We start from the raw sequence: 25,133 nt of genomic DNA, 5'->3' as shown, positions 1-25,133 counted from the left end.
AATAACATTTCTAACATTTCTCTCCAAAAAACATCCCTAATAGTGTAACAAATGAGAAATTTTATTGTCAAAATGAACAAAATTTACAATGATATCCAAACACCAAAACAAAAAGATGAAGGTCATCTATAAACACAAAATTTATTTGCAAATACAATAACTATACCAAAACAACTATACCAAAACCACATAAACAATTCACATCAAAACACATTTCCTACAAGTCAGCAGCAAGACTACAACCAAATACCACTAATACAATCTTTATTCAAAACTTTGGGACATCAATCTTTGCAGCATCAACAACAACGGACAAATGCAAAAACATGAAACCCAGCAACTAAAAGACTCATAATCACAATCTCCCCCACATTACAAATTGAAAAGAACTCTTGTATGCCTTCATCTCATCAGTGGTCCTTCAAGACATTGTTGACATCTCCAACCTTGCCAAAACGGAATAGCAGGACGAAGAAGAGGAGTTGTCACTGAAACACATCGTCACAAGGAATTCGTGAAGCTCTGGTGGCGACCAGCTGAGATGCCAGGACACGTGTGGTTAGAAGAAGAGGCAGAAGAAGTAGCAGCAGATAATGGATCGCTGTTGTTGTTGCCGCCGGTGATGGAGTCTGAGGACATTTCCCGGTTCCGCTACACGAATCCGATGGGCCACCCATCTGGATCGCTGTTGTTGTTGAATCCGCCAGTGATGTTTTCGGCTGGATTTGCCCAATATCTTATCTAGAGAGATATTGGGGAAATAGAGTTTGAGGTAGAGAGGAGGAAAGAGGAAATAGAGCTGATTTTGGGTTAAATCCGGCTGTGGGTAAGTGGAGTTGCTGAGTTTTCGACGCCCATGCTCTCACACGCTTGAATGAGCTCAAAGTATCATTATTGTTGTCGTTGCCGTTGCCGTTGCCGTTGATTTTGGCTTTGATTTTGGGTTTCCGACTGTGGGTAGAGGGAGAGAGAAGGTTTGTGTTGCTGAGTTAGATCTTGGGTTAGAACTTAGAAGATTACAACTGATTTTGGGTTAACACGTTAGGGTTGCTGAGTTTGTTTTAGTTTTTACCGTGGTTTGGTTTTGCTAACTATAGTTTAGTTAATGGGTAAGACGATGTGGAGCTGAGTTTTATAAAATGGCTAGGTGGCAGTTCTCTGTTGGATGGCAGGACCTAGGAGGACCACGTCAGTGGTCCTCCGAGAGGTCCCAAGAATTTCTCCTCACATACACACACAAACAAGCATTATTTCCAATGCTTGGCAGCAAGTGTCCATGTACTATAGACACGTGGAGAGCTTAGGAAGCTTTCAATATTTCCCATGCTAGGCAGCTTTCAAGTGTCCGTGGTAGTGTAGTCAAGTCATAACAAATACAAAGAAAGGGAAGGTGAGAAACCAGACCACATACATAACAAAGTTCAGCAAAAAAAAAGAGAGAGGGAGATGGACAGAGAAGAAGAAGAAAAAAAAAAAAAAAGAAGCGGAAGAAGAAGAAGAAGAAGAAGCAGTTGCTTCATGGCACCACCCTTGCTTTGTCGTCGTCTTCTTCCTTTTCTCCTTTTCTTTGGTTTTATCTTAGGTTCAGATTCAATGGGTTGCTTCATGGCACCACCCCTTTGTCGTCGTCGTCTTCTTTCTTTTCTCCTTTTCTGTGTTTTTTTTTTTTTTTTTTTTTGGTTTAGATTCAATGGGAAGTATGGAACCGTAAAAAACGGTCTGGTCAGGGTTTTCAGAACCGTGAGATACAACCGTACGGTCCAGTCCGGATTTCAAAAGCTTGATTGCAAAAACCTTTTATGAGCCGTCCATCTATTATATATATATATATATATATATTGTCATTGTGAAGTTAAACGATGTGCAAATGAGCTAGCAAAAAGGGGTTGACAATGACAGGGCTTTTAAGGAGTTTATGACTTATGCCCAAATTTTCTTTGTCCAGCTTTTATCTGGAATATGAAGTGAAGGGGCAAAATTTAGCACAATGGACTTTCACCACATTAGGCCTGACGGATCTGAGCCCATGGGCCGGCAACAGTAGAGCCCAGGGGCCTAGAGCAGTTCCATATTCTTGTCACACACGTAGAGTCTCCAAGGAAATCAGAAACCTAGCGCAAAGAGCATTCTGGAAGATACGCGCATTAATCCCCTCTACAAGGAAATGTCTTGTCCATCACGTTTGAGATTACTCAAGAGGATTCCTATAAGGAAAAGACTTCCACATCAAGGAGGAGAGGTCAACCTACTACTATAAAAGCCTCAATACCCTCGCAAATCAAGGTACGCATAATTTACCCTCTGTAGCACTCTAGAGTTGAGAACAATTCTAACTTGACCCTCGGAGGGTATTTGGCCGACACCACACCGGTGCCCTCGGCGAGATCACTTCTTTCTTCTTGCAGGTTGTTAGTTTGAGCAAGCGTAGATCGTGTAGCTCACTAGTGATTTTACGGCATCATCATGAAGTAATTTGGGAGCTGGGACTAGTAAAGGTGTCCTTAGAGGCCTATACGCCTTTTGTTTTTTAAATTCTTTATTAGTCAAATAATATTCCCCTTTTATATCAAAAAAGAAAAGAAAAGGAAATTATGAGTTTATGACAACACAACTAGTTGTGTTTATTTGCAAATTAAACGATTGGAACACAATCCATGTCTCAAATTTCAAATTTGTTTTTCAACTACAAGATAGCTTTAACTTCTTCTATTTTTTTTTCCTTCTTGGTGAATATGAGAAACCACAAAAAAGGGAAACCGCCGAAAGTTCCCCCCACAGCCACAAAATTTGAAGTGGAGGATGGGAAAACGGCTGTGACTTATGACTTATGACATATGAGAAATATGAAACATGGTTATTGGTGCGAATGTCCAATATGATGACATCAGAGTATTCTTTTTTTTTTTTTTTTTTTAATTTGAATGATGCTAAAACCATAATAAATCACATAATTTCTTACTCAATTTGTTTACGTGATAAGTTGTGAGAGGTAAAAAAAAGTTGTAGTTCCACAATATAACTACTTGCAACTCATTATATGAGCAAATTACGGTAAAAATTGTATGCTCTTAGCATTATAATTTTGATTTTAGATCTGAATATTAATCTCATAAAAATAAAAAATAAAACGTTTTGGTACTCAATGTCAAATCCATGCACGTGATGATTTTTCCAGCAGCCCAAGAAAATGACAACAGCAAAAAGAGGAATTGCACGTGATGATTTTTCCAGGATTTTTCCAGCAGCCCAAGAAAATGACAACAGCAAAAAGAGGAATTGCACGTGATGATTTTTCCAGCAGCCCAAAACCCCTAACCTAAAATCTTAGCGCCGCTGCCGACTGCAAGCTTGTCAACCATTTTGAGTCAAGATTGGAGTAAAATTAAATTGAAAATGTATTAATTGATATTAATAACAAAATAAATAAATAATTATATGCAAATGTAATTGTCGTCCACGATTAAAATTTGGGTTGGTAAAAAAACTTGGGCTTGTGACTAAAATATGTTTGTAAAGAAAGAAAAATTTGTTATATTAAACAAAGGTGGTATGAGTAGTTCTAGATTACAAATTATTTTATAATTTTTTTATCAAAATCCTGGCATGAGAGATTATGAGTGGTTAACCAATACTAACACATAAACCCACCACTTTTTTTTTTAACAATCACACTTTGCCATGTAACAATTATGACAAGAAGTTGGAAAAAAATTTATGTCCCTCGACTTGTTCGAGATGATTTAGCGACTAATGAGTGAAGGTAAATATTTTTTTTTCTCATACTTCTATTCAGGAAAATAGTGGCGGAGAAGTAGGCTGTACAAGTGGTTTTATTTTATTATAATATTATTTAAGGTGGGACCCATTATTCTACTAAAATATTATTTTAGTGGGCCGTGGGAATGTGAAATGGGGTTTTTCTGTGATGAACTAATACACAGTATTATATTTATGTAAAAAAAGGTGATTATCCTTGTGTATACTAATAACTAGTCGCTAACCCGTGCGATGCACGGGAAAACTATTAGAAAATAATAAAGCATGCATATAGTAAAAGACAATTTAAGTTCATGTGTGCTTGCAAGGGATACATACCTAAATAGTTCTTGCGGTAGAAATAAAAACCTTATCTTTGAGATAAAGAACTGATGTAAACAAACTAACCTTACATAAAAAAAATTAAAAAAAAAAAAACATAAAACTGATGTCACGGGAAATTCAGCCACATAGTAGTAATATATAAATCTCTTAAAACCTAAACCTAAACCTAAACCTAAACGTAAGGACTAAATATTTATGCGCCTTCTCTTGCTTTCTTGATGTATTTGGTTAAAAACATAAAACTGATGTCACGGGAAATTCAGCCACATAGTAGTAATATATAAATCTCTTAAAACCTAAACCTAAACTAAACCTAAACGTAAGGACTAAATATATAAACAAACTAACCTTACAAAAGCTGAACTTTATAAGCTAAAATCTATACCATGAGTTGTAGATCTTGAATGCTATACCGTGTGTTTAAGGCTTCCTACATCTGGAGAGAGAGAGAGAGTTTGTAGAAACCAAAGAAAATCTCTCTATAGCTTAAGAAACACAATATACTAAAATTAAAGAGATAAAATTTTCAGAGGACAAAATATTATAGATAATTTAAAAGAATTTTGGTTTAATTCTTGAACACCGCAACTCCATAAAATTCATACTAATAATAATATTTTATGATAGCGACAAAACTAACCTTACAAAAGCTGAACTTTATAAGCTAAAATCTATACCGTGCATTGTAGATCTTGAATGCTTTAGGGCTTCCTACGTCTGGAGAGAGAGAGTTTGCAGAAACCATGGCTTTATATTTCTTAACTTGAGAGGGGGGTAAGGTTGCTAGGGTTTTGTAGATCTTGAATGCTTTAGGGCTTCCTACGTCTGGAGAGAGAGAGAGTTTGCAGAAACCGTGGCATTATATTTCCTAACTTGAGAGAGGGGTAAGGTTGCTAGGGTTTTGAGGAGTTATAATTTTTATTTATTTTTTATTTTTTAAATATTGTGCTGACGTGGAAAATTATGGTGTCAGCAAAGGCTTCGGTTTTATATATATATATATATATATATAGATTATTACTTGTACTATATACAATGAGTACAAACAGCAGCAAATGAAGACAAAAAAATAAAAAAAATAAATAAAAACAAAAAGGGAGAAAAGATTAGTCACAAACCCCACTTTTTGGCTGCCAAACAAAAAAAAAAAAAAAAGTACCTCTGAGGTTCACCATGCAGGGTATATATTAAATGGAATGAAACGCATTGCACACAATTGCTCACCAACACACTAGCCCATCTCTCTTTGTCTGGGCTCAGTCAGTACTACTCACTCACTCAGACTCAGACTCAGTGGCACCACCACCACCACCACCACCACCACCACCACCACCACTCTCCCTCCTTTCTAGGTCCCACTTATCCATTTTTTTCAAAACGGATCTAGAAATATCTTAATACTCCACAAATTCCCTTACATTTTGAGACGGTGTAGTTTTTTTTAGCGGAGAGATAGAGAAAGCGATAAGGGCTTGTTCATAACGTGATTTCTATAGGGATTTACGAATACATTTCTGGTAATTTACACAGATTAGTTCTCGTTTCATTGTTTTCTGTTCCACTGTCGCTCGCTCTTCTCTCTCTAGTAGTGTAGTTTGGAAGTTGACAAATATCGGCAACCTTTTTGCCGGGTTAGGATTTAAACGATTCGTTTCTGTTTTGTTGTTGTTGTTTGTTACACCATGACTGTGAGGAGCTTTGTTATTCTTTCTTCTTCTTCTTCTATCGTTAGCATGACCCTTTAAACAAAAACACACAAACCCAGGGGCGGAGGAACGTACAAGGGTGGGGGGCATTTTGAAATTTTTAAAAATATGTATACAATTATTTTAATATTTTCAAAATTTAGTCTACAAAAATAAGAGTTAGTCCCCTCAAATATTTGAATTAGTCCAATAATGCTCTTAAAAGAAATAATTGGTCTAATAGTTATAGAGATATAACTTTATTTTTTGTAATTCTATTTTTTATTGTAAAATGTGCTCTTATATCTGTTAAATATTTAATAAAGTTTGATATCAAAAATGTTTGAATTTATCTTTTTTAATCCGTTATATGACGATTAACAAGTTATTAACTCATTAAAAAAAATTTGTCACTAAAACTACATATGAAATGTGTCTTTAGTTGCCATATAATGGGTTAAAGTAAGGTAGTTTTAAATATGTTTGGAACCTAACTTATTTCTCCAAGTTTTGGATATTCATGTTTTGGAAAATTTCATTAGTTCAATTGAAAGATTTTTTACTTCTTTTAGCATAAAATTTGATAATTTGTATTTAAAATGAAACTTTTTAAAAATTTGACTATGAAAATGGAAAAAAAAAATGAATTTTATTTTATGAAAGATCATCATCAAAAATAGTTTTGATTGAAAATACTAAGCTTTTTTTTTGTTGTTGTTGTTGGGCGTGTATATATATATATAACTTATCAAAGAAAAAAGTGTGCGTAAATATGTGTGTATATATAATAACAATGTGTGCGTGTGTGTGGAGTATATATATATGTGTAGAAGTTATCTTGATAAATATATTAATGTTGCAACTTAACCCTAAACATAATTCTTGGCTCCATCCCTGCACAAACCCAGTCTCTCTCTCTAACCATCGCTCTCTCTCTCTAGGTTACTAATATTATTCTGAAGAAGTCAATTTGTCCTTTTCTCTAACAATTATGAATACTAATAATTTTCTATCTTGTTGATTTTTTTTTTCCTGCTTTCAGAGAAATGTCATCATCGAACTCTCCGTGCGCAGCATGCAAATTCTTGAGGCGAAAGTGCACGCAAGGATGCGTGTTCGCACCGTATTTCCCACCGGACCAGCCTCAAAAGTTTGCCAATGTCCACAAGGTCTTCGGAGCGAGCAACGTGGCCAAGCGTCTCAACGAACTCAATGTTGCCCAGCGTGAAGACGCGATGAACTCGTTGGCCTACGAGGCAGAGGCTCGCTTGCGAGACCCGGTGTATGGCTGTGTGGGTCTAATTTCCATTCTTCAACACAGGTTGAAGCAAGTCCAGACTGATCTCTACAATGCCAAGAAAGAACTTGCCACATACATTGGACCTCAGGCCATGCTACCTATTCTCCAACCTCCCGGCTTTATCCCACAGCAACATCACCTAGGCAATCCTTCCTCTTCTAGCGTGGCCTTACCTTACAACATGTCGCCGATGATGATGGGGATTCCCACTGGTGTCGCTACGCATAACGGCCAAATGATGATTCGCGAGACCCAACAGCAACAGCACCACCAGCATCAGATTTTCGAGGCGCAACAATTGGCCGCGGCGGTAGCTGCCAGAGAGCAACATGAGATTTACCGGAATTACGAGCAGCAGCAACAACCAGAGCTTGTGAGGTTCAATAGCGGGTTCGACCCGGCTGGTGCAGGTTCGGTCACTGCGAGTGGGTACAATCAGATGAATGTTGCGGCCATGTCACCTTCTTTGGCTCTGGGAACCTATGAAACCCCTTATCAGATTCAAACACAGCAAGGAGCGGAACATCACCACCCTCATAGCATCTCCAGCAGTACTGTTTAGAGAATGAACAGTGACATTTAACTTTTACCTATCCACTTTTTTAAATACACTTTCCAACAGATTCTCTATTCCATTCTCTATTTCATTTAAATATTATTTCTTCATTCTTTTTTTTTTTTTTTTTATCATCATTTATTCTTTCTATATTCATTCCCAACAATTATATTTTTCAATAGAAAGTGTTATATTCACAACATTTTTCGCAATACTTTCATAAGAATCACATCAAAATCTTATGTGAAAAATTGTTACTAGTTCTAATTTAAACCCACTGCTGAAATTATATTTTTACTTACCAATATTAGCTAATAACAATATATTATTTAAAATTTATTGTGAAATTATTATGAAAATATTATGGTAGAATTTCTAAATTATCATTTCTTTTTTTTATATTATTTTTCATTTCTTTCTTTCTATTCTATCATCCATACGTTTCTCTCTTTTTTTTTTTCTCTTGATTTTTCTCCACCACACACGTATACCCATATATCCCATCCCCTCCCTTTTTGTTTTCTCTACTTTCCACTTTCCCGAACCTCCCTCTGGCTTTCTTTCTTTCTCCAATTCTCTTTCTCAACTTTTTTTTTCATTGTAATAAGAATCAGAGAAATAGGTAGAGAGAGAAAGAACAGATGGGTTAGATGGCTCCGCTCTGCCGCCGCCGCCGCTCGTCGTCCTCTGCCGCTGCCACTCGTCTTCCTCCCAACGCAGCCCAGATGGTAGATAGCTTGTTTTTTTTTTTTTTTTAGCTTTTATTATTATGGTTTGATTAATTTTAAGATTATGTTTTTGAGTTGTATTTTGATTATGCTTGAGTTTTTAGAGATGTTTGAGAGAAAGAATTGTTATGAATTTTTTTTTTTCCATATTTGCTTGTTCTGATTCAATTTTATTTTAAGAATTGGATTTTGTTTTGTGTTTTGTGTTTGGATTCTGTGAGAAACGGAGAGAATGAGAGAAAAAAAAAATCCGGAGGATAGAGAAAGAATTGATATAATAGTAACTGAGATAATATTTTAAGCAGAAAAATTGGTTTGGAGTTGCTACAGTGATCTCGAAATTAAGAGAATCACTGTAGCAACTTCAAAAATAAATTTGGAGAATTTGGATGTTTGGAGAATCGGCTGGAGCATGAACAGTGCTGTTTGGTGGTCCAAATTTGGCTTTACATTAGCTGTTGGAGATGCTTTCACCATCAGCTTCAGGCACAGCTCTTGCTTCAACCACAACAGACACAAGCACAGCAACAAGGCCAGCAAACCCAGCCGCAGCAACCTAAGTCAGAAAGCGAGGAGGGTAGGAGTGTTGGTCCGTCTTGTTGATGCTTCTTTTTTGTAGCACCCTAACCTTCCCGCTTTTTCATCCAACCAATTTTCATTCTAAGGTATGTATTTTCTTTCTTTCTTTTCTTTTTGATTTTTCTCTCTCTTTCCTCTTCCGGCGTGGCCTTACATTACAACATGTCGCCGGCGATGATGGAGATTCCCGCAGGTAGTGCTACGCATAACGGCCAAATGATGATTCGCGAGACCCAACAGCACCACTAGCGAGGCGTCTAAATGTTCAAAATATTTTTAATATTTATGTGAAAACGTTCAAAATATTTTTAATATTTATGTGAAATTTTGTGTCAATTAAATATTATTTACAATTTAATCGTAAACTTATTTTTATGCATAATTTTTAACTATAAAAACTAGAAATTTAACATTGATGACAAATTTATTAATTTTTAATTATTTAAAAAATTTATAAACATAAAAAGTATTAAATAAAAATATAATCTAAAGATAAATTTATCAAAATACACATAAAAAAATAATAATAATGAATGATGTAAGATCATTTAAAGTTACATCATTCATTATTATGTTTTTAATAGCTGTAAACAATTTTTTTTTTTAATTTAATTTATAAATATGTTACTCAAGTACCCAACAACCCGCCGAGTCTCATATTGCTTCAAGACTCCACATGGGCAAGTCCACAAGAACTTGCTCCAAAGCAAGGTCAGAAGTCAACCATAAAGGAATTAAGGAAGGCCACATGGGCTTTAATACATTACCCTTCCCCAAGACAAGTGACGTTTGCCATTGCCAAGGAAGTGGTCTACTAAACTACTGTTGAGTCTCAATAATTAATGCACAAGAGATTAATCCCAAATTAGAATAAGTTTACTAATTAAAATTTTCAGTTCATAAAAAATGAGTGTCCAAATTAAGACATGGCAAGTATATAAGTTGTGTCTTTTATATATTGGGAGGAAAAAACACTTTCTCATTTTTACGTATGGGGTAGTTAATAATTTACTCGTTAACTTTGAAACTAACTAATTTCCCTTTTATATTTGAGAAATAAGTAGATAACCCTAATTTATTTTCTCAGTTAAATCCAATGTGTCTTTTGAAGAAATTACTAATTGTATTTGTACACCACAAGGAAGAGAAAAAGCTGAGAATTGTATTGTTGTTTTCTTTGATTACATTTGAAATCATTGTGACTTCATTGGATTTAACTAAAAAAGTAACGGATTTGAGATATTTGCTTATTTTCCAAATATAGAGGGGGAAATTGATTGGTTTCAAAGATAAAAGAGGGAATTTTGAACTACCCTAAACATAGAGGGAAAAAGTACTGTTTCTCTAAGAAAATTTTACGCGATTTATTACAATGAAACTAGTTACACACTTGAAATCATGTCTTCAATTCACTATTTTATTTCAAAATTTCATTTATGGATGTGTGTGCAAAATGGTGTGTGTAATTAACATTGCTCTATGACAATATACATGGGAAAGAGTTGTCTCACCAGTATAAAAACCTGTGCAAGTAGCTTACAGCTACAGAAATGAGGAATCCCAATTATCAAACAGAAGTGCACCTTATGCCAACAGCCATACCAGGTGGGGGTTTTCATGAGAAGTTTATTTGGCCCAAGTCCACACTCCTGATTCAAGACTTTCTTTTATTTGTTTACCTAGAAGTTTGATTTGCTAGATCATGGGATTAAATGGTTATTTCCACATTCAATTAGATTCATAGAGCTCATTACATTTTCACAGAAATAATTACTTTAACATGTGCACAAAAAAAAGATAAGGAAGATTCATTCTTGCCTTACAATATGGAAACAAAAAATCTTGGATAAATTGTAAAGTGTTCACAAAGCTAAACAATATGTCATGGGACCGGAATACAGCTGTTCATGTCACTCTCTGGTTATGCTTGAAAAGAAAAACATCTCAATTGACCATGCTCTGGAACTAGAATTGAAGTCACAGGCCAAGAATAAAAGGAACTGTCTTTTATGAATAATTTGACATCCACTAACAGCCTTGACCATTACTGCCCAGACAATTAAACAAGTGATTCGACAAAGAAATAGTGTAAGATCTTCTTGTCTGATTAAACTCTATTTCTAAACAACAATGTCAAGTTTCTTGTCCGCCTGAGATTCCCAAAGCACCTCTCAAGTACTAACCTAGCCAAAGCAGCAGACTTATTCTTAAAGCGCTTCTCGCTGTAAGTCATGACAAGCAAATCAGAAATGGCCTTTCAAGTTGTGCTTCATTGCCTATTAACTGGCAGGTTCTGGATTTTCCCCCTTCGTGGCTACTATCTTACCTATTGGCTTGTTTTCATTCTTACTCAGAAGCTTCAAGGATGGACGAACCTCAACATCATGCATGAAAATTCTATCTCCGATATCTAGATTGCTCACGTCCACCTCAAAATTTTGGGAGGAATGAGTTCAGCCGGACAAAGATATTTTAGACTAGTTCTTACCCTATTCAAATGGCCACCTGTTTTGGCATTAAAGATTTATAATCAGTATAATCAGTGTAAAAGTAGCATTAGAACAATATTTGACCAGAGATAATTCACTGAGCTTGTCAAGTTCTTACAAGTAAAAAGGAACACCAATACCCTAATCAAATTCAAAACCGACCTGAATAAGATACATATCCGGATATCCCCATGGCTAGTTCACAAAAATAATAGCAACAAAAGTGATTCCAGTTCAACAATTACTGACACATATTAGAGTGATTAAGATCTAAATCAACATCTAATCGAGTAAATAGAGTTCGCTGGTTACACTTAAGAAATCTGAAGTTTGCTAAAATTTCCAAACATGCTGAGATGGAATAAGAATAATGTGGAATTCTCCTTTCTGGCTCAATTACAGGAAGTATCTGCTCTGGAAACAATACATATATTTATCTAGCAAAAAAAAATTTAAATTATGGCAAAACACGTTCAAGATACAAAAATTATATCTTTTGTTGCATCACAAAAGTAGATTTACTTTATTTGCTCTCGAGGAAACAAAAAGAGATCATCTCTATATAGCATCTAAAAGCTGCCACATAAATTGCATTTTTTCTAAAGACTTATTATAGCAAAATTTTGTACACTATAGGATTATAGAACGCAAACTAGCCAATTCCTCCATTGCCAAGTGATTGTACATTTTTTTAGAAGGATGTTTGTAGGTCTATATAATTATCACTCACCATCAATGTGAAATAATGTCAAGAAACAAGTGACATTTCGCAGCAGACTTCAAACTACAAAATAACATAAAAAATCCATCTCCAAACAACAAAAAAACAAAGAACGTGACACAGTATTAAGGGAAAAAAAAATCTTTGATCTAAAGACCTATCATATAGAACACACATACTTTACGGATGATTGAATATTGTTAAGAATATAAAGTGTGAGAAAGACTGAATAGTCTGTATATTGATGTGTGTATAATAATGTACAATAGAGAGTCTTATATAGACTAGATATGTGTGCAGTACAAGTAAAAGGAGTAAACTACAAGTACAGTATACTGGGCTAAGCCCAATGGGCTAAGCTAGTCTAAGCTATACACTAACATCCCCCCTCAAACTCGAGGTGGCAAGGAGGAAGCCAACTGGAGTTTGGATATAAAATCTCGAAGACGACCAGGCGGGCGAATCTTGGTAAAGATATCAGCAGGCTGGTCAGCAGAGGAGATGGAGAATAACTGGAGATTTCCTTTCTTAAGATGCTGGCGAGTGATGTGGCAGTCGATCTCAATATGCTTAGTGCGTTCATGGAAGACATCATTATGAGCAATGTAGATAGCACTACGATTGTCACAATAAAGAGGAGTGGCAGTGGGCTGTGGAGCATCCATGTTAGCCAAGAGCCAGTGAAGCCAAACAAGCTCACAAGTGGTGTCGGCAAGGGCACGATACTCAGCCTCAGTAGTAGAACGGGAAACCACATCCTGCTTCTTGCTGCGCCACGAGACTAAAGAAGTACCTAACAGGAAACAGAAACCTGTGATAGAGCATCGATCAGTCGGATCACCTGCCCAGTCAGCATCTGAATAAGCATGAAGCTCGAGAGAAGATCGAGAGGAGTAATGCAGACCATGATAAAGTGTGCCTTTGACATATCGGAGAATCCGAAGAACAGTAGCATAGTGGACAGAGCGAGGTGCATCCATGAACTTACTAACCATACCCACGGCATGTGAAATATCCGGACGAGTAACAGTGAGATAGATCAAACTGTCAACCAACTGATGATAGCGAGTAGCATCGGATGTAGGTTCACCGTCTAAGGGTGTGAGCTTTGCATTGTATTCCAAAAGAGTGAAAACAGTTTTGTTATCAGTGACACCGGCTTTGGAGAGAAGATCAGAAGCATATTTAGCCTGGGAAAGATAGTATCCATCAGAGAATGAGGTAACCTCAAGCCCAAGAAAATAGCTGAGAGTGCCCAGATCTTTCATCTCAAAATGCTGACTAAGGAAGTTCTGAAGAGAGCGGATACCTGCAGAATCATCTCCAGTAATAATCATATCATCAACATAAAGAAGAATAAGTGTGATACCAGCAGAGGATCTTCGAACAAAGAGAGCAGTGTCATGAGGACTCGAAGTGAAACCCTGCTGAGCAACAACTGAGCTAAACTTTTCAAACCAAGCTCGAGGAGCCTGCTTGAGGCCATAAAGAGCACGGCGAAGGCGGCAAACTTGATTGCCTGAGTGTGGATAGCCAGGGGGTGGTTGCATGTACACTTCTTCATGGAGGTCTCCATTGAGGAAAGCATTCTTCACATCCATTTGATAAAGAGGCTAACGGTGAACAGCAACCACAGCAATGAGACATCTAACAGATGTAAGAGGAGCAAATGTAAGACGAGCAACAGGAGCAAATGTTTCCTCATAGTCAATACCATACTCCTGAGTAAAGCCCTTGACAACTAGGCGAGCCTTGTATCGTTCAACAGATCCATTAGCCTTGGTCTTGATCTTGTAAACCCACCTACAACCTACTACAGACTGACCAGGAGGCAAATCAACCATATCCCAAGTGTGATTAATATATAAAGGGCATCTAGTTCTTCATTCATACCTTGCTGCCAAAGAGGGTCAGTATGAGCCACGATAGGTGTGAGGTTCATAGAGAGTGGCAAGAGCAAAAGAGCAATGATAATTAGTGAGATAAAGGGGAGGAATGCTTACCCGAGTGGAACGACGAAGTTCAGGACCAATAGGAGACTCAGGAGAGGGTGGTGCCACAGGATCCAAGACAGGCGGGTCATATGCCGGAGACAGAACCGGAGATGAGTCGTCTGGAGAGGCAGTCGATGCTGAAGAATCCTCCACAAGTTCAAGATAGAGAGGGAGGAAAAGATCAGTAAAAATGGGAGACTTTGAGGAAGAAGATGTAGAAAATTGCTGAAGACTCGTGAAAGGACGATGTTCCCAAAACTCAACATGACGGGAGACACGAAGACGATGAGAAATGGGATCATAGCAGCGAAACCCTTTTTGAGACACACCATAACCAAGGAAACAACAGAGACGAGTACGAAGTTGGAGCTTTGTTCATTTATGAGGAGGAAGAGAGACAAAGCAAGCACAACCAAAAACCCGAAGAGAGAAGTAGTCAGGAGTTTGACCATAGAAAAACTCAAATGGTGATTTGTTGTGTGTAGTTGGTGAAGGAATACGATTAATAGTGTGCACAGTAGTGAGTGCGGCCTCACCCCAAAATCGCTCAGGAAGAGAGGCAGAAATGAGAAGGGTACAGACAACATCAAGAATGTGACGATATTTTCGTTCTGCACGACCATTTTGTTGAGAGGTGTAAGGACAAGACCGCTGAGGAAGAGTACCATGTCTGTCTAAAAAGGATGGGAAAGATTTATCATTATATTTTTGAGCATTATCTGATTGAAAGACTTTAACAGTGCGATTGAACTGTGTTTCAATCATTTTATGAAATGTTTGGTAAATAAACACAAGTTCAGACCTGTGGTGAAGCAGATGAATCCAAGTATACCGAGAAAAATCATCCACAAATATGACAAAATATTTAGATCCCCCCTCAGTGGGAACATGTGCAGGACCCCAAATATCAGAATGTATAAGATCAAAAGGGGCAGAAGAAAAGGAGTCACTTTTATTAAATGGCAATTTTGTTTGTTTGCCAAAATGACAGGAAGTACAATCAAATTTTTGAAACTGAACTAAACCTAAATGACCTTGAGAAGCTAACAATTGAAGACGAGATAAGGATGGATGACCAAGACGAGCATGCCATAGATCAGGTGAGGAGATGGCAGTGGTAGCAGCTGCAGAAACAACTTGTGAAGGAATCTTCAAGTCATGAACCTCAAACATGCGACCAACCTTACGGCCTGTCCCAAGCACTTGACCCGTCTGGGGATCCTGCACATCCACACCATGATTAGTAAATAGAAGATCTACGCCTAATTCACAAAGTTGACCAACAGAAAGCAAATTTAGGGATAACTTTGGAATATGAAAAGTATCACTAAGGGATAAACAAGGAGAAGAGATTGTTCCTTTATGACTAACAGCCATAGGAGTTCCATCAGCAGTGTAAATGGTGATTGGATGTTCTAAGGGTGTCTTATCAGAAAATTGGGATTCATCAGGAGTCATATGGTTACAACATGCAGTATCAAAAAACCAAGGTTGTTTACCTGAGGTGACAGAAAGGGCAGTGGAAGTGCGGGATAAAACCTGTTGAACAACTGCCTCAATATCAACCGTAGTAAGTGAGGAAGCCAAAGAGGGACCTGTAGGAACCGATGGATCTGAAGGACATACAGCAGCTGCCTGAGGAAGAGAAGCTTTATTCTGCTCTTGCACAAATTTCTGTAGCTTACGACAAACAAAGATGTCATGGCCTTTGGCACGGCAAAACTTGCAGTGAGCACCTTTGGAAGACTGAGAGGTGGGATGCCCGGAGTTTATTCGCGGAGGAGTAGTGAATGCAACAATGGGAGGCTGTGGCGAGGGTGTAGCCAAGACATGATCAGATGATGTCATGTGATAAGTAGGCCGACGATTCTCCTCAGAAATGAGCTCCTTTACTGCAATATCAAGAGAAGGAGTAGGAGACCGGCTAAGTAGAGAAGCCCTAGTAGGGTCAAAATCCTCACGTAAACCCATCATGAAGTGCATAAATCTACGGCGATCCCGATATTTGACAAAGAGCTCAATGTCCTTAGAACACACCAGTGGAGGATCTGCAGCAGAGAGTTGTTTCCACATAGTAGAAGTCTGAGAATAAAAATCAGAAATAGACTGACTTGTCTCTTGGCGCATTTGATAAAGTTTTGATTCAATGTGAAACTCCAAGCTTGAATCATTAGTGTAGTTATAACGATCGGCCAAAAATTTCCAAGCAGCCTCAGCAGTTTCAAGACGAGGAAGAAGATTATGAATGGAGGGAATGGAGGTATTGATAAACCAAGATAAGATCTTACTCTGAATACTCTCCCATTCTTCTAGACGTTCTTCATAATCATCTGTTGTAACAGCAGTCTTGGAAGACTCTTCAGCAGCTGTGGCTTTGGACTTAGGGTTTGGTACTGGCTTAGGAATTGAACCAGTCACAAATCTCCACAGTTTACGACCCTTGAGAAAGACGATCATATTCTGAGACCATGCATGATAGCTAGTAGGACCATCCAACATGATGGTGATAGGACGTATGATATCTCATTCACTTTGTTGAGCCATAATGGAGAAAATGACCAAAAAGTGAGATTTAGATACCTCAAATGCAGAAACGGAGCCCAAAATCAGAATCTACGCGAAAAACTGAGTAAGACAGGTCCTGTTGAAAAATTTTGACTTGGTCAACGGTCAACGTTCAAAGTCAACGGTCAAGTCAAAGTCAACGATCAGGTTTGGTCTAGTGAACCGCTGACGTGTGCTGACGTGGCAAGGTGACGTCACACTAGGGCTGACGTGGCAGTTCGTGAAACGAAGCTGGCGCGTGGGGTGCGTGTGGCGCGTGGAGTACGTCCGGTCTGGCGCGTAGGGCGCATGAGTGAGAGTGGCGGCGCGTGGAGCGCGTGCTCGTGAGGCAGAAACTTCAGGCGGCGCGTGGAGGCGCGTGTGAAGTGTTTTCTGGCCGTTCTTGGTTGGGTTTTGCTCGGGATTGTCTGTTCTGTCACTCAATGCCTTTGCTTTGACAGTTGGATGAGCAGAACAATGAGATCCGAGAGTTGCTGGGGCTGTGGGCGTGACGGCGGTGACTCGCTTCTGACAGTGGCTACTGGATGAAGGTGAGGGCAGTGGAAGAACGCCGGAGATGTCCACAGGAACCAGAAAGTCAGAGGATTGACTCTGATACCATGTTAAGAATATAAAGTGTGAGAAAGACTGAATAGTCTGTATATTGATGTGTGTATAATAATGTACAATAGAGAATCTTATATAGGCTAGATATGTGTGCAATACAAGTAAAAGGAGTAAACTACAAGTACTATATACTGGGCTAAGCCCAAGTGATTGTACATTTTTTTAGAAAGATGTTTGTAGGTCTATATAATTATCACTCACCATCAATGTGAAATAATGTCAAGAAACAAGTGACATTTCGCAGCAGACTTCAAACTACAAAATAACAAAAAAAATCCATCTCCAAACAACAAAAAACAAAGAACGTGACACAGTATTAAGGGAAAAAAAAAATCTTTGATCTAAAGACCTATCATATAGAACACACATACTTTACGGATGATTGAATATGGTCTCCTGAATACCATACAAGGACAAGTGTCCTCTCACTTCCCCTTCCCCACAATCACAGTGTTTATTGTTAACACCTCCTGACACTATTAGCTAAACTTCACTGGTTCAGCTGTTGGAAACTACTAGCAGCTTGCAACATGTAGAATATCCAAAATGCACAAAAGAAAAAAATCTTTTCAACGGAACAAGTGTTAGAAGTCCGTTCGCTTGATTCAATATCGACGAACCTAGAAAAGAGAATAGAGCAGCGTGTCTACCCATTTCACTATAGCGGCTTGTTCGAAATCATAATAACCCATGCAAAAGGGGGGGGTTGCCTTGATGGGGAGGACGGTGCCGGATTCAATTAGGTGAGAGGATCCGGAACCGGCTCGGATGTGGAGCGGGAAAGTGGTGGAGCAAAAAAATGGGAGCTCAACGGGCTTGAGAATGGCTTGAATCTGCTTCCACTCAGTGGTAACCAGGTGCTTCCAGGACATGGATCGTGGGGCTGTGGAGTCTTTCTGGAGGAGGTGCTGGGAAATAACGACGGCTGGGATTCGACCCTGAGCTCTGTCCCTCGACGACACTCTGTTCCCTACGCACTCCCTAGGGATTGCCTGGATCGCGTATTCGTGTGGTACCCAACCGATGATGGCTGCGATGAACTGTGGCTTGACACGGCGGTCCTCAGGTTGTTGGTAGCGGAGCGCCACCACCTCGCCATTTCTTCTTCTACTTCTGCAAATGCAATGAGGGGTTTGGAGTTTGGAGTTTGGAGTTGGACTGTGTTGTGTTGTGTTGTGTTGTGCAGTGTGAGGGTTTTTACCTTTTTTTTTTTTTTGTGATTTAATTTTTTTTAGGGGTTTAAGTTGTTGGGCCTTGGAGAGCTCCCACATCGGTTCTGGTTATAGGGGTTATGGGCCCTTTTGATAAAGCCCAAGAAGAATCAGTTTTGTTGTTGGAGAATTTTGTGGTAGAAATGTTGAATAGAATTAGAAGTATGAAGAACTATCTCTTCGGAGCGAGCAATGTGGCCAAGCTTCTCAACGAACTCAATGCTGCCCAGCGTGAAGACGCGGTAAACTCCTTGGCCTTCGAGGCGGAGGCTCGCTTGCGAGACCCGGTGTATGGCTGTGTGGGTCTAATTTCCATTCTTCAACACAGGCTGAAGCAAGTCCAAACTGATCTCTACAATGCCAAGAAAGAACTTGCCACATACATTGGACCTCAGGCCATGCTACCTATTCTCCAACCTCCCGGCTTTTTCCCACAGCAACATCACCCGGGCAATCCTTCCTCTTCCAGGGTGGCCTTACCTTACAACATGTCGCCGACGATGATGGGGATTCCCACTGGTGTTGCTACGCATAACGGCCAAATGATGATTCGCGAGACCCAACAGCAGCAGCAGCACCACCAGCATCAGATTTTTGAGGCGCATTGAGGATCTAAATGTTCTATATACTAGTTATATATACTAGTTATTGCCCTGCATTGCACGGTTTTATGAAAAAACTTATAAAATATATGTATAAATAATTATATATTTTAATAATTATTATAACAAAATAAGTGCTAATTTGTTAGTGACTTGAAGTATTGTTAAAAATAATATCAATGATTAAAAAATGTCAAAAGTATTTTTTTTCCTTTGAATACTTATTTGTATACTATGTGTTTAGAGTATCCTTGTTCTTCTTCGTCATTGTTCTTTATTAAAATCTTTAGATATAGTATTATAAAAATTAGCTACTTTTAAAAGATAGAACTATTTGAAGAGTAATAACCTTTAATTTGTTCTAATTATAGAACCTATCATAATTTTTGCTTCTTGTACGTTGCATGATTTTATACATAAATTCATATAATACAAAATTTATTTGAGAAACAAAAGAAAATGAATAGTTCGAATTGTAAGAGAGACACTACATGTAAATGAAAAAAAATAAAATTGCAGAGCTCTACATATAGATTACAGACCTTTCTTAAGATGCTTGGAATCTTTTATGACAAACCTGGAAAACAAAATCAAGAAAAAATTAAATTGAGTTAAAAAAAAAAAAAAAAAATTGAACCATATAGATTGTAAAATTGCATGAGTCTATGACCATTTAATACCATGCTTTAAAATAAATTTTTTTCTATAAAGAGCTATCATTTCCACTTTGATTTTACTACTTTAGTCAAATAAGTTCCATAATCACAAGGAAAAAAAAAAAAAAAAACCTATTTTATAATGATGGTCCAAAATTTTGCAATTTAAAACCAAAAATATAAAAAGATTAATGAAGAATTTGTTGGGAATAGAAAATTATACTAATAATTAGCAAAAAAATATTAATTAATGTTGCAAACGGATACATAATTCTATGCACACTTTACATAAATAAATACTGATATTCAAAATAAAAATAAAAAGTGAAAAGGGAACAACATGAATAAATCATACTTGACAAAATTTATTTCATTTTGTTTGATAAATTATATAAAATAAATCCTATTAACTTAGTTGTAGTGTATTTAAATGATCTAGAAAAATAATGAAGCATATACTTTTGAGCCTAATCACATCTAGCAAAATAATAAAGGATTCAAAATAAAGGCAATTTAAGTTCATATATGCTTGCATGAGATACGTACTTGTCCATAGTAGCAATGGAAGCATCATCTTTGAGATGAAGAATCAATATAATGCTAATAAAAATAAAAATAAATAAAAAGAGAGAAAGAGAACGTGGTTGATATTTTTTTTTTATATATAAATGATGCAAAAATTCATATCTAGTTAAACATCTAGATGATGAAAGACAACCTGCAAAAATGACAAATTTAACAAAAAGAAAAACACGGCTAGGTTCTTAGTTGGGCTGACAAAAAAACAAAATGTATAACAGATAATTAACAAATATTAAGCACTGAATCCAACACTATTTTCACTCATCATCATCGTCTATGGAGTTAAAAGCATTCAATCTCTCAATCAATTTGGCCTTCCTTTCCTTGTATGAAAGCTTCTTCAAGTTGAATTTCTTGTGTTCCTTTGGAGGCTATTTCTCATACTTCTTATTTTAATAGTTTTTTTTTTTTTTTTTTTGTTTAAAATGTCATCAACGTATAAATTATCAAATTAATAGAGATATATACTGTTTTTTGGCATAGATAAAGATTATCAAATTAATTGAGATATGTACTATTTCCTTGAATATATATATATTAATCACTGAATTTTGCTTATCCCTTAATAGTCAAAAACGTGAACAATGAACAGTGGGATGAGATTTAAATTTAGAAAATTTTTAATTGTTTGTCAGTGACAATATCCTTTGTCTCAAACTTTCTTTCTTTCTTTATTCTAGAAAATTTGAAGTTGCAATTTTGACCTCGTGACTCATTTTTTATACAACTCAGAGAAAAACAAAGACTATATAGACTTTCAGTGGCATTAGTCTTCCACCATTGTAGACCTCTCTCATGTGCTATGTTAGTATTTGAGGATGCAAAGTGTAGCATCAGCTAAAATTTAAGTTGCAACTTGAGGAAAATAGAAACAGCAAAAACGTGGGATGAGATTCAAATTTAGAAAATTTTTAAAATAGACTTTTAATTATAGTAGAATTAAATTTTTGAAAATTTAGATGATAAATATTATCTAAATTAAAATTTTGTATTATCTCTAAAAAAAATTAAATTTTTGTATGTTAAATATTATCCCTTAATTTAAGAAATATATCCTAACAAATAAAAAAATAATGTTAATTAGATGAGATATATTATCTAAATTAAATTTTTGTATGTTTAATAGTATCCCTTAATTTAAGAAATATATCCTAACAAATAAAAAAAATTAATGTTAATTTAATTTTATTTGATGATAAAAATGAATTAAAATCCTGGTAGAATATTATTCCTTTTTAGTTTTTTTTTTAAATCTAAAAATTTAATAAAATTTCTGTAATTTGATGAAGCCACGTGACACAATCATGACTTTTAAGCCCAACTTTTAAAGAGAGATACCACTGCAAATCTGTAGAGAGCCGGTGCCAGTAGAGTTTTGAAGCAAACTGTAGAGTACTCGTCGCTTGTGGCTTTGCAAATTTGTGGAGTTAAGGCCTTAGGTTGTTTTTTTTTTAGTCAGATTCTGTATATATATAGATTAGGAAGAGTCCTGATTTACAATGGTTTTGTTTTTTTCCTTAACCAACTAAAGTCGAATTTTAAGGGAGGTTTAACGAAATCAGTAGCTTTTTTATTCATCTCAAAATTCTAGGGGGATGGTACGCATATATTTACTATGATTCGTTTTATGTTTATTCATATCAAAACCGTATGCCAAAGCATACACTTCTATTACGTTACATAGTGAAATTCTTTGAGACTTTGCATGCCAAACCTGCTTTATCCCCTAATGTGTTGACATGTGGCTAGATTTGAATTTCAATAGTTGTATGGCTCAAAGAAAAAAAAACCAAATAAATACATGTAGTGCAGTAATTAAACAACACTTAAAAAATAATGATTAGATGGATTAGATAAAGAATTTGGATTATAATACACTACATGTAAAATATAATAATTGAATGGATTAGATGAAGAATTTAAATTGTAATCAAATTAAGATTTTTATCAATTAAAAAATTATAGGAGAAGAAAAATATTAAAATTTAAAAATCTAAAAAAATTTCTACAATTTGGTAAAGCCACTCGGCCTAATCACAACTTTTTAAGCCTAACTTTTATTATATAGTATATGATATAATTTTTAATATGCATGTCAAATTTTGTATTAATTACAATTTGATCATAAAATCATTTTTTTATGCATAATTTTTAACTATAAAAACTTGAAATTCAACTTGATGACAAAGCTATTAATTTTTAATTACTTTGAAAATTTATAAACATAAAAAGTATTAAATAAAAATATAATCTAACAATAAATTTATCAAAATTCACCTAATAAAATAATAATAATGAATAATATAACATCTTTTAAAGTTGCATAATTCATTATTATGTTTTTAATAGCTGAAAACAATTTTTTTTTTTTTTAAAAATTTATAAATATGTTGCTCAAGTACCCAACAACCCGCTAAGTCTCGTATTGCCTCAAGACTCGGTCCACAAGAACTTGCTCCAAGGCAAGGTCAGAAGTCAACTATAAAGGAATTAAGGAAAGCCACATGGGCTTTAATACGATGCCTTTCTACAAGACGAGTGACGTTTGCCATAGAAGTGGTCTACTAAACTACTGTTGAGTCTCAATAATGCACAAGAGATTAATCCCAAATTAGAATAAGTTTACTAATTAAAATTTTCAGTTCATAAAAAAAGAGTGTCAAAATTAAGACATGACTAGTATATAAGTTGTATCTTTTACATAGCAAATAGAGAATTGGGAGGAGAAAAAAACATTTTTTCCTTTTTATGTACGGGGTAGTTCACAATTTACTTGTTATCTTTAAAACTAACTAATTTTCCATTTATATTTGAAAAATAAGCAAATAATCCAAATTTACTTTCTCAGTTAAATCCAATGTGTTTTTTAAAGAAATTATTAATTGTACACAAGGAAGAGAAAAAGTTGAGAATTGTATTGTTGTTTTCTTTGATAACATTTGTAATCATTGTGACTTCATTGGATTTAACTGACAAAGTAACAGATTTGAGATATTTGTTTATTTTTCAAATATAGAGGAGGAAATTAATTGGTTTCAAAAATAAAAGAGGCAAAACACATTCAAGATACAAAAATTATATTTTTTGTTGCATCACAAAAGTAGATATACTTTATTTGCTCTCGAGGAAACAAAAAGAGATCATCTCTATATAGCATCTAAAAGCTGCCACATAAATTGCATTTTTTCTATAGACTTATTATAGCAAAATTTTGTACACAATAGGATTATAGAATGCAAACTAGCCAATTCCTCCATTGCCAAGTGATTGTACATTGTTTTAGAAGGATGTTTGTAGGTCTATAATTATCACTCACCATCAATGTGAAATAATGTCAAGAAACAAGTGACATTTCGCAGCAGACTTCAAACTACAAAATAACATAAAAAACCCATCTCCAAACAACAAAAAACAAAGAACGTGACACAGTATTAAGGAAAAAAAAAATCTTTGATCTAAAGACCTATCATATAGAACACACATACTTTAACATCAAAGATTAGGGAAAATCTTGGTACAATTGTAGCACATCTTTCATTTTACGGATGATTGAATATGGTCTCCTGAATACTATACAAGGACAAGTCTCCTCTCAATTCCCCTTCCCCACAATCACAGTGTTTGTTGTTAACACCTCCTGACACTATTAGCTAAACTTCACTGGTTGAGCAGTTGGAAACTACTAGCAGCTTGCAACATGTAGAATATCCAAAATGCACAAAAGAAAAAATCTTTTCAACGGTACAAGTGTTAGAAGTCCATTCGCTTGATTCAATATCGACGAACCTAGAAAAGAGAATAGAGCAGCGTGTCTACCAATTTCACCATAGCGCTTGTTCAAAATCATAATAACCCATGCAAAAGTTTGCAAAGCAGAACGCAAAGCTTAGTTGATAGGATTGATAGAACAACAGAATCATGGATTTAATAACCTCTTGGTGGAAAGAACTGGTTTAAAAATCCAGAAGAAAATTCCAGTCTTTAACCAGTCAAAAGCAACCGACTCTCAATAGGCTGCTTGGTTTAGGTGAAAATATCTGTAAGTTAACTCCCCTCAATTTGGATAGATAAATATGCTGCAACAATATTGCCATTTGCTATATGTGCCTCTGTCCTTTAAAAAAATGAAAATTTGCATTTTAATAGGAGATTGAGGCACATGTTTTGGTTGGTCCACTTCCTAATGTAATGCATACAGATCCGGAAATAACCACGGCTGTGGAGTCTTTCTGGAGGAGGTGCTGGGAAATAACGACGGCTGGGATTCGACCCTGAGCTCTGTCCCTCGACGACACTCTGTTCCCTACGCACTCCCTAGGGATTGCCTGGATCGTGTGGTACCCGGCCGATGATGGCTGCGATGAACTGTGGCTTGACACGGCGGTCCTCAGGTTATTGGTAGCAGAGCGCCACCACCTCGCCATTTCTTCTTCTACTTCTGCAAATGCAATGAGGGGTTTGGAGTTTGGAGTTGGACTGTGTTGTGTTGTGTTGTGTTGTGTAGTGTGAGGGTTTTTACTTTTTTTTTTTTTTTTTTTTGTGATTTAATTTTTTTTAGGGGTTTAAGTTGTTGGGCATTGGAGAGAGTGATGGGACTTGGAGAGCTCCCACATCGGGTCTGGTTATAGGGTTTTTGGGGCCTTTTGATAAAGCCCAAGAAGAATCTTTTTCAAAATTTAGTTCAATAAAAATTTTCTTGCAACTTTTTTTTTTCTTTTTGTTTGAAAAGACCTAATGTATTGTTAAAGCCCAAAGTCA

General features: G+C 36.2%; 1 protein-coding gene across 1 annotated transcript in view; it reads right to left on the bottom strand.

Annotated features, from left to right (window-relative positions):
- The window catches only part of LOC126732702 (uncharacterized), a 91,405-nt gene extending 66,606 nt beyond the window's left edge, over nt 1-24,799 (bottom strand). The window contains exons 1-2 of the mRNA XM_050435691.1: nt 24,614-24,799; nt 18,035-18,229 (exon numbers count right to left, since the gene is read on the bottom strand). Coding sequence (XP_050291648.1) covers nt 18,035-18,229; nt 24,614-24,799 — 381 coding nt within the window. The remainder of the gene's footprint in view (nt 1-18,034; nt 18,230-24,613) is intronic.
- Nucleotides 24,800-25,133: the final 334 nt, after the last annotated feature.

The sequence above is a fragment of the Quercus robur genome, chromosome 6 (assembly GCF_932294415.1).
Source record: "Quercus robur chromosome 6, dhQueRobu3.1, whole genome shotgun sequence".
Taxonomy (NCBI): Eukaryota; Viridiplantae; Streptophyta; class Magnoliopsida; order Fagales; family Fagaceae; genus Quercus; species Quercus robur.
Note: the sequence above shows the minus strand (reverse complement) of the source record. Positions and strands in the feature narration are given on the sequence as shown.